Genomic DNA, 14,867 nt, shown 5'->3' on the forward strand with positions numbered 1-14,867 from the left:
TCCGGCTCTTTGCCGAGACGGGACCCACCCTCGGGGCCTCGGGCTCTCCGACGTCCCGAGGACGGGGCCCGGCCTTCGGGGCGGCAGGATTCTCGCGGCTCTGGGGGCGGCGGGGTGGGTGAGATTCGAGGCCTGCGCCCCTGAGGTGTTGCGGGAGAACGCGGAACGTCAGGAGCAGTGGTTCGGCCGCGGGCCTTGTGTTGTCAAGAGGCCCGAGCCCTTCCCAGGCCCACTCTCCGGGCGCACAGAGCTCAGGAGCGACCCAGCAGACTTTTAACGCCGTAAGTCAGCAGGTTGTTTTGGTTATATTATCTCCCCCTCTCGCTGTGAGACGGGGGCGCCTCTTATTCCCTCATTGGGGAGCGGGAGAGAGCCTGTGGTATGTCGAATACCGGGTGAACCAGTCATCTTTGGGGCACTGCAAGTCTCTGTCTTTACTGATGCTTTGCTGCACGTTCCAGCGCTCGGTGCCTTATCGTCCATTTGCTGCCGCTTTCGCGTGGGAGGGTTCGAGCCGGGAGGGTGGGGGCTTCGGGGCTCTGGCCTTTAACTGTCCTTCATTCTTTGGGGCGCCCCTCCGTTTCGGCGGGTGTTTCTGTAAGGGCTTGCTTCTTTTACGTTACTGCTGAGGCTAATAAAAATGGCTTCTTCGTTATGCTGGAATAAAATGGCTTCTTTGTTGTGTTAACCGCTGAGAGAGTGCTGCTCTCTCACAGCATGTTTGGGCTATAATTACTGATAAAGGGAATTGTATTCATTTGCTAACCAACTGGGATAGATGTTATTCTTTCTTGTGTGTCTGTAAGCTATTGTTTCTCGCGGGCTTTGGGGCATAAGGCCCGACGGGGACAGGGAGAGGAGACGCGATGCTGTAAGCTGGGCGGCGGGATGGACCCCGAGCGGGAGTCCGAGGCCCGGGGTCTTCGGCGAGGAGAGGAGACGAAGACAGACTCGTGCGGAGCGTCTGGTCGACCACCGTGGTCGGTCCCCGGCGGCGGGTCGAGGGAGTCAGGGGAGATGAAATGGTGGAACGAAGACTTCATTAACTGAGCTCCAACGGTTGTGCACGAGGTGGCTGAACTTTGATAAGTTTGGCGCCGTTAACTTTCCTCTTATATTTTATCTCTATAAATTACATAGCTCCAGCAAGATCTATAAAGTGTAATCATTTAATCGCATATTGTGTACTGTCTGTTATCTGGTGGGGTGGGGTACATCACACAGCATCCACACAAACTCGATTCCCCAGTTTCAGACGCCCCACCCTGCAAAAACTCATTTCAGGGAGGTAGCACCATCAACTTACGGAGACCCCCTGAACACCAGCTCTGCCCTTCTGTGACCGTAACGACTTACGAGCTGCTTGGCGCCTCTCTCTCTCTCTCTGAGAATCAGCGGCACGCGCTCTCTCTCTTTTTAAAGGCGCAGTCCACAACGAATAAACCTACGGATTTCGTCACACCCTCCCCTTCTCCCGGCCGTTCTCAGCCCTCTCCCTCCTCCGCTGAGCCGGGAGGAGCGTGGGAGGGGCCCGTCAGGAGGGAGGCCGCTACGCGGACGCAGCTCCGCCGGCCTGAGGGGCAGGAGGGGAAGGAGGGCGGGCTTTTGCAGACCCCCCACCCTGCAAAAACTCGTTTCGGGGAGGTAGCACCGCCAATTTGCGGGAGGCTCCCGGAACTTCCTGGAGAGGTGGGATGGCTGCAATAGAGTAGCTCCTTAGCAGCTGGCCAGGTAGTTTAAATAACGTTAGCTGTGCTAATGAACGAATGACACCTGTTAAACTCACCTCAACATATCTTTTACAGTCTTAACCCACCATGGGCAATAGAAAAGTCACTGTTGCAAACAGCGCAGCGAGCAACACTGTCATTATGTTGACCCCTATTAGGCAGGGGTACACTTTAGGGTAGTCTGGGGTGACGTACGTTTTATATCTTTTTTCGAACACTCTCCCATGGCGCGCTCTCTCTCTCTCTCAAAAAAAGAATCGATTTCCGGGATATTGTATATAATTTGCGGGCATCAGGGAGCCACTATCAACATGCGGGAGACTCCCGGAACTTCCTGGAGAGGTGGGATGTCTGCTGTTTGTCGGGGCCGCACTCTGCCCCCCACCCCCGCCCCAGAGGACAGCGAGGTGGGCGAGCCTGAGGCCTACCGGGGGGGGGGGGGGGCGACATTTGCGAAGGGAGGGAAATTTCAGGATGTACGCCGCACACTTTCCTCCGGCGGTGAACGTGCCCGTTGAGGGGCCGGGACCCCCTCCCCTCCCCGGGGTGGTGGTGGTGGGGGGGCGGGGTCTGCCTTACCTGGGAGAAGATGAGGACGCGGTGACCGGCGGCCTTCAGCTTGTTCAGCATCTTCTGCAGAAGCAGCAGCTTCCCGGACGCCCTGACCAGCATGGTCCCGTCGAACATCCCGTTCGGCATCTTGGGGGCCTCCTGCGGGTTCACGGGGGGTCAAGGCAAAGGAGGGTCAGGGGTCAGGGGTCAGGGGCAGTCTACCCTTCCTGCCCCCCCCCGAGCCCTCTGCATTCCCGCTGGAGGGTCTCGGCGACCTCTGACCTTCCCCCTCAGCCCCCTGTCTACCCCCCCCACCCCAGCAACACCCCTTAACCTCCTGTTCCTGCCTCGCATCCAGGACAGGGGCTTCCATGAGCCCACGAACCCCATCCCACCCCCACCAAAGACGCCCCTTGACCCCAGACCCGACCCTCTTCAGTCACACAGACGCCCTATTTCTTCCGTGCGCCCCCCCCCACCGAAACCTCCGGCCCCCAGAATCAGCCCACAAGACCGCCGCCCCCCCCCCACTGGCCTTTCCCTCTTCCACTGGAGACCACGGCCCTTCCCGCCCCCCGCGACCCCAGCCCTGCCCCCCCACGTACCATGGCCGCCACCGGGAAGAGGTACGGGTGGTTGCAACACTTCTTGAGATCCATCATCACGTTGAGGAGGGAGACCTGGTTGCCCCCACCCCGGGCGTTCAGCGCCTCGAAGTTACGCGTCAAGATGTACTTGTAGTACTTCCTGTGTCGGGGAGGGCAGAGGGCACAGAGTCAGGGGTCGACGGCAACACTCCGGTTGAGGGGGGGGGCGGTCCAAAGGTTCAGAGGTAGAGGGCCAAGTCGGAGTCCGGGGCCAAGGGAGTCGAGGGGCGAAGGTCAGTGCTTGGGGAGGTCAGGGGTCACGGCGAGGGTCAGCCAGCGTTGAGAGGCCAGAGTTCGAGGGTCAGGAGCCAGTCCAAGTAATTCCGGTGGGGAGGGGTTCAGAGGATTGGACGGCTGGGCCCCAAGGTGGTGGAGAGTCAGGAGTCCGGCGGGCGGGGGGGGGGGGCGCTGAGGCCTGAGGGTCGGGGAGGAGGGCAAAGGGGCGGAAGAGAGTCAGGCTCCAGGGTCGGTGCAAGGTCAGGGTGCAACGGGAGGGTCAAGCAGTTGCCGGAACCTTCCCGCCCACTGGGGGGGGGGTGGTCAGGGGTAGAGAGAGGCTAACGGAGTGAAGGAGGGAGGGGGGAGAGGAGGTGAAAGGTGGGGAGGGGAGGGGAGAGTGGGGAGGGGAGAAGTGGGGAGGGGAGGGGAAGGGAGGAGAGAGGTGGGGAGGGAAGGGAGGGGAGCAGAGGAGAAAGGTGGGGAGGGGAGAGTGGGGAGGAGAGGGGAGAGGTGGGGAGGAGAGGGGAGATGTGGGGAGAGTGGGGAGGTGAGGGGGAAAGGGGAGAAGAGAGGTGGGGAGGAGAGAGTGGGGAGGGGAGGGGAGAGGTGGGGAGGGGAAGGGAGAGTGGGGAGGAGAGGAGAGAGGTGGGGTGGGGAGAGTGGGGAGGTGAGGGAGAAAGGGGAGGGGAGAGTGGGGAGGGGAGGTGAGGGAGGAGAGAGGTGGGGAGGGGAGGGGAGAGTGGGGAGGAGAGGAGAGAGGTGGGGTGGGGAGAGTGGGGAGGTGAGGGGGAAAGGGGAGAAGAGAGGTGGGGAGGAGAGAGTGGGGAGGGGAAGGGAGAGTGGGGAGGAGAGGAGAGAGGTGGGGTGGGGAGAGTGGGGAGGTGAGGGAGAAAGGGGAGGGGAGAGTGGGGAGGGGAGGGGAGAGTGGGGAGGAGAGAGTGGGGAGGGGAGAGTGGGGAGGGGAGGGGAGAGTGGGGAGCGGAGGAGAGAGGTGGGGAGGGGAGAGTGGGGAGCGGAGGAGAGGAGTGGGGAGGGGAGGGGAGAGTGGGGAGGGGAGGTGAGGGAGGAGAGAGGTGGGGAGGGGAGGGGAGAGTGGGGAGCGGAGGAGAGAGGTGGGGTGGGGAGAGTGGGGAGGTGAGGGAGAAAGGGGAGGGGAGAGTGGGGAGGGGAGGGGAGAGTGGGGAGGGGAGAGTGGGGAGAGGTGGGGAGGGGAGAGTGGGGAGCGGAGGGGAGAGGTGGGGAGGGGAGAGTGGGGAGGGGAGGGGAGAGGTGGGGAGGGCAGAGTGGGGAGGGCAGAGTGGGGAGGAGAGAGGTGGGAGGAGAGAGGTGGGAGGAGAGAGGTGGGGAGCGGAGAGTGGGGAGGGAGAGGTGGGGAGGGGAGGGGTGGGGAGGGGGGGGGAGGGGAGAGGTGGGGAGGGGAGAGTGGGGAGGGGAGAGTGGGGAGGGGAGGGGAGAGGTGGGGAGGGGAGAGTGGGGAGCGGAGGGGAGAGGTGGGGAGGGGAGAGTGGGGAGGGGAGGGGAGAGGTGGGGAGGGGAGAGTGGGGAGGGGAGAGTGGGGAGAGGTGGGGAGGGCAGAGTGGGGAGAGAGGGGAGCGGAGAGTGGGGAGCGGAGAGAGAGGTGGGGAGGGGAGAGTGGGGAGGGGAGAGTGGGGAGGGGAGGGGAGAGGTGGGAGGGGAGAGGTGGGAGGAGAGAGGTGGGGAGCGGAGAGTGGGGAGCGGAGAGTGGGGAGAGGTGGGGAGGGGAGAGGTGGGGAGAGAGGGGAGCGGAGAGTGGGGAGCGGAGGAGAGGTGGGGAGGGGAGAGTGGGGAGGGGAGGGGAGAGGTGGGAAGGGGAGGGGAGAGGTGGGAAGGGGAGGGGAGAGGTGGGGAGGGGAGGGTAGAGTGGGGAGGGGAGGGGGAAAGGGGAGGGGAGAGTGGGGAGGGGAGGGGAGAGGTGGGGAGGGGAGGGTAGAGTGGGGAGGGGAGGGGGAAAGGGGAGGGGAGAGTGGGGAGGGGAGGGGAGAGGTGGGGAGGGGAGGGGAGAGGTGGGGAGGGGAGGGGAGAGTGGGGAGCAGAGGGGAGAAGTGGGGAGGGGAGAGTGGGGAGGGGAGGGGAGAAGTGGGGAGGGGAGAGTGGGGAGGGGAGGGGAGAAGTGGGGGAGGGGAGAGTGGGGAGGGGAGGGGAGAGGTGGGGAGGGGAGGGGAGAGTGGGGAGCAGAGGGGAGAAGTGGGGAGGGGAGAGGTGGGGAGGGGAGGGGAGAGTGGGGAGCGGAGGGGAGAGTGGGGAGGGGAGGGGAGAGGTGGGGAGGGGAGGGGAGAGTGGGGAGGGGAGGGGGAAAGGGGAGGGGAGAGTGGGGAGGGGAGGGGAGAGGTGGGGAGGGGAGCGGAGAGTGGGGAGGGGAGGGGAGAGGTGGGGAGGGGAGGGTAGAGTGGGGAGGGGAGGGGGAAAGGGGAGGGGAGAGTGGGGAGGGGAGGGGAGAGGTGGGGAGGGGAGCGGAGAGTGGGGAGGGGAGGGGAGAGGTGGGGAGGGGAGGGGAGAGTGGGGAGCAGAGGGGAGAAGTGGGGAGGGGAGAGTGGGGAGGGGAGAGTGGGGAGGGGAGGGGAGAAGTGGGGAGGGGAGAGTGGGGAGGGGAGGGGAGAAGTGGGGAGGGGAGAGTGGGGAGGGGAGGGGAGAGGTGGGGAGGGGAGGGTAGAGTGGGGAGGGGAGGGGGAAAGGGGAGGGGAGAGTGGGGAGGGGAGGGGAGAGGTGGGGAGGGGAGGGGGAGAGGGGAGCGGAGAGTGGGGAGGGGAGGGGAGAGGTGGGGAGGGGAGGGGAGAGTGGGGAGCAGAGGGGAGAAGTGGGGAGGGGAGAGTGGGGAGGGGAGGGGAGAAGTGGGGAGGGGAGAGTGGGGAGGGGAGGGGAGAAGTGGGGAGGGGAGAGTGGGGAGGGGAGGGGAGAGGTGGGGAGGGGAGGGGAGAGTGGGGAGCAGAGGGGAGAAGTGGGGAGGGGAGAGGTGGGGAGCGGAGGGTGTTGGGGAGAGGTGGGGAGGGGAGAGTGGGGAGGGGAGGGGAGAGGTGGGGAGCGGAGGGTGTTGGGGTCTCGGTCTCCCCCCACCCCGCTCACTTCTGCATGGGGCTGAGCTCCACGCGGACGATCAGCTCGGTCTTGGAGGGCATGTTCTTGAAGACGTCGGCCTTCAACCTCCTCAGCATGTGCGGGCCCAGCATGTCGTGCAGCTTCTTGATCTGGTCCTCCTTGGCGATGTCCGCAAACTCCTCCAGGAACCCCTCCAGGTTACTGCGGGGGGGGGGGCGGGCGGGAAGAGGCCGAGATCAGACCTGGCCCAGGGAAACAGCAACTCCCCCTCTCCCCTCCCGCAATCAAGGAGCTCCCCCCCTCGCTCTCTCACCCTCCCGCATTCGGGAAGCTCCCTCCCTCACTCCGGGAGCTCCCTCCCTCCCTCCCGCATCAGAGAAACCACTTGCCTGATCTCACGGTTACAAAGAAGCTCCCTCTCTCCCTCGGGGAGCTCCCTCCCTCCCTCCCGCATCAGAGAAACCACTTGCCTGATCTCACGGTTACAAAAAAGCTCCCTCCCTCCCTCGGGAAGCTCCCTCTCTCACTCCGGGAGCTCCCTCCCTCCCTCCCGCATCAGAGGAACCACTTGCCTGATCTCACGATTACAAAACAGCTCCCTCCCTCCCTAGGGAAGCTCCCTCTCTCACTCCGGGAGCTCTCTCCCTCCCTCCCGCATCAGAGAAACCACTTGCCTGATCTCACGGTTACAAAAAAGCTCCCTCTCTCCCTCGGGGAGCTCCCTCCCTCAACAGAGAAACCACTTGCCTGATCTCACGGTTACAAAAAAGCTCCCTCCCTCCCTCGGGAAGCTCCCTCTCTCACTCCGGGAGCTCCCTCCCTCCCTCCCTCCCGCATCAGAGAAACCACTTGCCTGATCTCACGGTTACAAAAAAGCTCCCTCCCTCCCTCGGGAAGCTCCCTCTCTCACTCCGGGAGCTCCCTCCCTCCCTCCCGCATCAGAGAAACCACTTGCCTGATCTCACGGTTACAAAAAAGCTCCCTCCCTCCCTCACTCCGGGAGCTCCCACTCTCCCTCGGGAAGATCCCTCCCTCCCCCCAGCATCAGAGAAACCACTTGCCTGATCTCACGGTTACAAAAAAGCTCCCTCCCTCCCTCACTCCGGGAGCTCCCTCTCTCCCTCGGGAAGATCCCTCCCTCCCCCCAGCATCAGAGAAACCACTTGCCTGATCTCACGGTTACAAAAAAGCTCCCTCCCTCCCTCACTCCGGGAGCTCCCTCTCTCCCTCGGGAAGATCCCTCCCTCCCCCCAGCATCAGAGAAACCACTTGCCTGATCTCACGGTTACAAAAAAGCTCCCTCCCTCCCTCACTCCGGGAGCTCCCTCTCTCCCTCGGGAAGATCCCTCCCTCCCCCCAGCATCAGAGAAACCACTTGCCTGATCTCACGGTTACAAAAAGCTCCCTCCCTCCCTCACTCCAGGAGCTCCCTCTCTCCCTCGGGTAGATCCCTCCCTCCCTCCCTCCCGCATCAGAGAAACCACTTGCCTGATCTCACGGTTACAAAAAAGCTCCCTCCCTCTCTCGGGAAGCTCCCTCTCTCACTCCGGGAGCTCCCTCCCTCCCTCCCGCATCAGAGAAACCACTTGCCTGATCTCACGGTTACAAAAAAGCTCCCTCCCTCCTTCTCTCCTCTGCAGTCGGGAGCTCCCTCACCCTCGCTGCCCCGCACTGGGGGAGCTCCCTCCCTCCCGCACAGGTTGGAGAACGGCAACACCCGCCCCGCCCCACCCCTCCCCGCCACGCCACGCACGCGGCCCATTCCCCGGGGCGCCAGCGGGCATAGTACGTACTTGAACCGCTCGGGCGTGAGGAAGTTGAGGAGGTGGAAGAGTTCCTCGAGGTTGTTCTGCAGGGGGGTGCCCGTCAGGAGCAGCTTGTGCTGGAGGGGGTAGCCATTCAGTATCCTGAAAAACTGCAGCGGGCACACTGTCAGACCCAGGGGTGAGAGGGGAGAGGGGGAGAGAAAGGGGAGAGGGGGGAGAGAAAGGGGAGAGGGGGTAGAGGGGGGAGGGGGGAGAGAGAGCGCGGGACGGGGGGTGAGAGAGCGCGGGACGGGGGCAGAGGGAGCGCGGGACGGGGCGGAGAGAGAGCGCGGGACGGGGGCAGAGGGAGCGCGGGACGGGGGCAGAGGGAGCGCGGGACGGGGCGGAGAGAGAGCGCGGGACGGGGGCAGAGGGAGCGCGGGACGGGGGCAGAGGGAGCGCGGGACGGGGGCAGAGGGAGCGCGGGACGGGGCGGAGAGAGAGCGCGGGACGGGGGGAGTGAGAGCGCGGGACGGGGGGAGAGAGAGCGCGGGACGGGGGGAGAGAGAGCGCGGGACGGGGGGAGAGAGAGCGCGGGACGGGGGGAGAGAGAGCGCGGGACGGGGGGGGTGAGAGAGCGCGGGACGGGGGAGAGAGAGCGCGGGACGGGGGCAGAGAGAGCGCGGGACGGGGGGGAGAGAGAGCGCGGGACGGGGGGAGAGAGACCGCGGGACGGGGCGGAGAGAGAGCGCGGGACGGGGCGGAGAGAGAGCGCGGGACGGGGGGGCAGAGAGAGCGCGGGACGGGGCGGAGAGAGAGCGCGGGACGGGGCGGAGAGAGAGCGCGGGACGGGGCGGAGAGAGAGCGCGGGACGGGGGGGCAGAGAGAGCGCGGGACGGGGGGGCAGAGAGAGCGCGGGACGGGGGGGCAGAGAGAGCGCGGGACGGGGTGAGAGAGAGCGCGGGACGGGGGGGAGAGAGAGCGCGGGACGGGGCGGAGAGAGAGCGCGGGACGGGGCGGAGAGAGAGCGCGGGACGGGGCGGAGAGAGAGCGCGGGACGGGGCGGAGAGAGAGCGCGGGACGGGGGGGCAGAGAGAGCGCGGGACGGGGGGGCAGAGAGAGCGCGGGACGGGGGGGCAGAGAGAGCGCGGGACGGGGTGAGAGAGAGCGCGGGACGGGGGGGAGAGAGAGCGCGGGAGGGGGGAGAGAGAGAGCGCGGGAGGGGGGAGAGAGAGAGCGCGGGAGGGGGGAGAGAGAGAGCGCGGGAGGGGGGAGAGAGAGAGCGCGGGAGGGGGGAGAGAGAGAGCGCGGGAGGGGGGAGAGAGAGAGCGCGAGACGGGGCGGAGAGAGAGCGCGGGACGGGGCGGAGAGAGAGCGCGGGACGGGGGGCAGAGAGAGAGCGGGACGGGGGGGCAGAGAGAGCGCGGGACGGGGGGGCAGAGAGAGCGCGGGACGGGGGGGCAGAGAGAGCGCGGGACGGGGGGCAGAGAGAGCGCGGGACGGGGGGCAGAGAGAGCGCGGGACGGGGGGTGAGAGAGCGCGGGACGGGGGGTGAGAGAGCGCGGGACGGGGGGGTGAGAGAGCGCGGGACGGGGGACAGAGAGAGCGCGGGACGGGGGACAGAGAGAGCGCGGGACGGGGGGACAGAGAGAGCGCGGGACGGGGGGACAGAGAGAGCGCGAGACGGGGGGGCAGAGAGAGCGCGGGACGGGGGGGCAGAGAGAGCGCGGGACGGGGGGCAGAGAGAGCGCGGGACGGGGGGGCAGAGAGAGCGCGGGACGGGGGGGCAGAGAGAGCGCGGGACGGGGGGTGAGAGAGAGCGCGGGACGGGGCGGAGAGAGAGAGCGCGGGACGGGGGGTGAGAGAGAGCGCGGGACGGGGGGGCAGAGAGAGCGCGGGACGGGGTGAGAGAGAGCGCGGGACGGGGGGGAGAGAGCGCGGGACGGGGGGGAGAGAGAGCGCGGGACGGGGGGGAGAGAGAGCGCGGGACGGGGGAGAGAGAGAGCGCGGGAGGGGGGGAGAGAGAGCGCGGGACAGGGCGGAGAGAGAGCGCGGGACGGGGCGGAGAGAGAGCGGCAGAGGGAGGGAGTGGGGAGACAGCGGGGTGACAGAGGCAGAGGTGGTTCGTGCGGGCGGGTGGGAGACGGGGAAGGTGAGGGTACGTCAGCTCAGACGGGTGGCGGCGGGGGTCAGCCTGACCTTGGACTGGTTGTTCTTCAGCCGGTGGGCCTCGTCCACCACGAGGCAGGCCCACTCGATGGAGCCCAGGATGGCCTGGTCGATGGTCACCAGCTCATAGGACGTCAGCAGGACGTGGAACTTAATCTGGGCCTCCTTCTGTGGGTGGGGCGGGCGGGTGGGGGGAGAGAGAGACCAGGGTGAACGACACATCCTCCCTCGATACTCATCCCACCCTCGCCCCTCGTCTCCGGCCCCACCACACCTCCCCGTTACCCGGCACACATCCCCTCCCCTCCCACCACCACACCTTCATCTTGAAGACCTTCTTCCCGCCGCGGATGGCGTTGTTCTCGAACGAGAACTCGTTCTCCCGGATGACCGCCCTGCTCTCCTTGTCCCCGGTGTAGGTGACCACGTACATGTCCGGCCCCCACAGCTCGAACTCCCGCTCCCAGTTGATGATGGTGGAGAGGGGAGCGCTGACCAAGAACGGGCCCTTCGAGTGTCCCTGCGGAGGGGGGCCAGGACAGAGAGAGTGAGGCTCCCTTCGCACACCGTCCCATCACACACTCCCGGGGTCAGACACACAGAGTGAATCTCCCTCCACACCGTCCCATCACACACTCCCGGGGTCAGACACACAGAGTGAATCTCCCTCCACACCGTCCCGTCACACACTCCCGGGGTCAGACACACAGAGTGAATCTCCCTCCACACCGTCCCATCACACACTCCCGGGGTCAGACACACAGAGTGAATCTCCCTCCACACCGTCCCATCACACACTCCCGGGGTCAGACACACAGAGTGAATCTCCCTCCGCACCGTCCCATCACACACTCCCGGGGTCAGACACACAGAGTGAATCTCCCTCCGCACCGTCCCATCACACACTCCCGGGGTCAGTCACAGAGTGAATCTCCCTCCACACCGTCCCATCACACACTCCCGGGGTCAGTCACAGAGTGAATCTCCCTCCACACCGTCCCATCACACACTCCCGGGGTCAGACACACAGAGTGAATCTCCCTCCACACCGTCCCATCACACACTCCCGGGGTCAGACACACAGAGTGAATCTCCCTCCACACCGTCCCATCACACACTCCCGGGGTCAGACACACAGAGTGAATCTCCCTCCACACCGTCCCATCACACACTCCCGGGGTCAGACACACTGTGAATCTCCCTCCACACCGTCCCATCACACACTCCCGGGGTCAGACAGAGAGTGAATCTCCCTCCACACCGTCCCATCACACACTCCCGGGGTCAGACACACAGAGTGAATCTCCCTCCACACCGTCCCATCACACACTCCCGGGGTCAGACACACAGAGTGAATCTCCCTCCACACTGTCCCATCACACACTCCCGGGGTCAGACACACAGAGTGAATCTCCCTCCACACCGTCCCATCACACACTCCCGGGGTCAGACACACAGAGTGAATCTCCCTCCACACCGTCCCATCACACACTCCCGGGGTCAGACACACAGAGTGAATCTCCCTCCACACCGTCCCATCACACACACCCGGGGTCAGACACACAGAGTGAATCTCCCTCCACACCGTCCCATCACACACTCCCGGGGTCAGACACACAGAGTGAATCTCCCTCCACACCGTCCCATCACACACTCCCGGGGTCAGACACACAGAGTGAATCTCCCTCCACACCGTCCCATCACACACTCCCGGGGTCAGACACAGAGTGAATCTCCCTCCACACCGTCCCATCACACACTCCCGGGGTCAGACACACAGAGTGAATCTCCCTCCACACCGTCCCATCACACACTCCCGGGGTCAGACACACAGAGTGAATCTCCCTCCGCACCGTCCCATCACACACTCCCGGGGTCAGTCACAGAGTGAATCTCCCTCCACACCGTCCCATCACACACTCCCGGGGTCAGTCACAGAGTGAATCTCCCTCCACACCGTCCCATCACACACTCCCGGGGTCAGACACAGAGTGAATCTCCCTCCACACCGTCCCATCACACACTCCCGGGGTCAGACACACAGAGTGAATCTCCCTCCACACCGTCCCATCACACACTCCCGGGGTCAGACACACAGAGTGAATCTCCCTCCACACCGTCCCATCACACACTCCCGGGGTCAGACACACAGAGTGAATCTCCCTCCGCACCGTCCCATCACACACTCCCGGGGTCAGACACAGTGTGAATCTCCCTCCACACGGTCCCATCACACACTCCCGGGGTCAGACAGAGAGTGAATCTCCCTCCACACCGTCCCATCACACACTCCCGGGGTCAGACACACAGAGTGAATCTCCCTCCACACCGTCCCATCACACACTCCCGGGGTCAGACACAGAGTGAATCTCCCTCCACACCATCCCATCACACACTCCCGGGGTCAGACACACAGAGTGAATCTCCCTCCACACCATCCCATCACACACTCCCGGGGTCAGACACACAGAGTGAATCTCCCTCCACACCATCCCATCACACACTCCCGGGGTCAGACACACAGAGTGAATCTCCCTCCACACCGTCCCATCACACACTCCCGGGGTCAGACACACAGAGTGAATCTCCCTCCACACCGTCCCATCACACACTCCCGGGGTCAGACACACAGAGTGAATCTCCCTCCGCACCGTCCCATCACACACTCCCGGGGTCAGACACACTGTGAATCTCCCTCCACACCGTCCCATCACACACTCCCGGGGTCAGACAGAGAGTGAATCTCCCTCCACACCGTCCCATCACACACTCCCGGGGTCAGACACACAGAGTGAATCTCCCTCCACACCGTCCCATCACACACTCCCGGGGTCAGACACAGAGTGAATCTCCCTCCACACTGTCCCATCACACACTCCCGGGGTCAGACACACAGAGTGAATCTCCCTCCACACCGTCCCATCACACACTCCCGGGGTCAGACACACAGAGTGAATCTCCCTCCACACCGTCCCATCACACACTCCCGGGGTCAGACACAGAGTGAATCTCCCTCCACACCGTCCCATCACACACACCCGGGGTCAGACACACAGAGTGAATCTCCCTCCACACCGTCCCATCACACACTCCCGGGGTCAGACACACAGAGTGAATCTCCCTCCACACCGTCCCATCACACACTCCCGGGGTCAGACACACAGAGTGAATCTCCCTCCACACCGTCCCATCACACACTCCCGGGGTCAGACACACAGAGTGAATCTCCCTCCGCACCGTCCCATCACACACTCCCGGGGTCAGACACACTGTGAATCTCCCTCCACACCGTCCCATCACACACTCCCGGGGTCAGACAGAGAGTGAATCTCCCTCCACACCGTCCCATCACACACTCCCGGGGTCAGACACACAGAGTGAATCTCCCTCCACACCGTCCCATCACACACTCCCGGGGTCAGACACAGAGTGAATCTCCCTCCACACCATCCCATCACACACTCCCGGGGTCAGACACACAGAGTGAATCTCCCTCCACACCGTCCCATCACACACTCCCGGGGTCAGACACACAGAGTGAATCTCCCTCCACACCGTCCCATCGCACACTCCCGGGGTCAGACACACAGAGTGAATCTCCCTCCACACCATCCCATCACACACTCCCGGGGTCAGACACACAGAGTGAATCTCCCTCCACACCATCCCATCACACACTCCCGGGGTCAGACACACAGAGTGAATCTCCCTCCACACCGTCCCATCACACACTCCCGGGGTCAGACACACAGAGTGAATCTCCCTCCACACCATCCCATCACACACTCCCGGGGTCAGACACACAGAGTGAATCTCCCTCCACACCGTCCCATCACACACTCCCGGGGTCAGACACACAGAGTGAATCTCCCTCCACACCGTTCCATCAAACACTCCCGGGGTCAGACACACAGAGTGAATCTCCCTCCACACCATCCCATCACACACTCCCGGGGTCAGACACAGAGTGAATCTCCCTCCACACCGTCCCATCACACACTCCCGGGGTCAGACACAGAGTGAATCTCCCTCCACACTGTCCCATCACACACTCCCGGGGTCAGACACAGATTGAATCTCCCTCCACACCGACCCATCACACACTCCCGGGGTCAGACACACAGAGTGAATCTCCCTCCGCACCGTCCCATCACACACTCCCGGGGTCAGACACACTGTGAATCTCCCTCCACACCGTCCCATCACAGACTCCCGGGGTCAGACAGAGAGTGAATCTCCCTCCACACCGTCCCATCACACACTCCCGGGGTCAGACACAGAGTGAATCTCGCTCCACACCGACCCATCACACACTCCCGGGGTCAGACACACAGAGTGAATCTCCCTCCACACCGTCCCATCACACACTCCCGGGGTCAGACACACAGTGAATCTCCCTCCACACCGTCCCATCACACACTCCCGGGGTCAGACACACTGAGTGAATCTCCCTCCACAACGTCCCATCACACACTCCTGGGGACAGACACACAGAGTGAATCTCCCTCCACACCGTCCCATCACACACTCCCGGGGTCAGACACAGAGTGAATCTCCCTCCACACCGTCCCATCACACACTCCCGGGGTCAGACACAGAGTGAATCTCCCTCCACACCGTCCCATCACACACTCCCGGGGTCAGACACAGAGTGAATCTCCCTCCACACCGTCCCATCACACACTCCCGGGGTCAGACACAGAGTGAATCTCCCTCCACACCGTCCCATCACACACTCCCGGGGTCAGACA

The 14,867-nt window shown here is 64.4% G+C and overlaps 1 protein-coding gene across 2 annotated transcripts in view; it reads right to left on the bottom strand.

Annotated features, from left to right (window-relative positions):
• Nucleotides 1-14,867, bottom strand: part of LOC134342154 (chromodomain-helicase-DNA-binding protein 4-like) — a 153,065-nt gene that overhangs the window by 65,576 nt on the left and 72,622 nt on the right. For both annotated transcript variants that reach the window (XM_063040129.1, XM_063040128.1), the window contains exons 14-19: nt 10,436-10,636; nt 10,147-10,284; nt 7,996-8,117; nt 6,230-6,403; nt 2,888-3,029; nt 2,310-2,441 (exon numbers count right to left, since the gene is read on the bottom strand). In XM_063040129.1, the coding sequence (XP_062896199.1) occupies nt 2,310-2,441; nt 2,888-3,029; nt 6,230-6,403; nt 7,996-8,117; nt 10,147-10,284; nt 10,436-10,636 (909 nt within the window). The remainder of the gene's footprint in view (nt 1-2,309; nt 2,442-2,887; nt 3,030-6,229; nt 6,404-7,995; nt 8,118-10,146; nt 10,285-10,435; nt 10,637-14,867) is intronic.

This window comes from Mobula hypostoma, unplaced genomic scaffold (assembly GCF_963921235.1).
Source record: "Mobula hypostoma unplaced genomic scaffold, sMobHyp1.1 scaffold_143, whole genome shotgun sequence".
NCBI classification, from domain to species: domain Eukaryota; kingdom Metazoa; phylum Chordata; class Chondrichthyes; order Myliobatiformes; family Myliobatidae; genus Mobula; species Mobula hypostoma.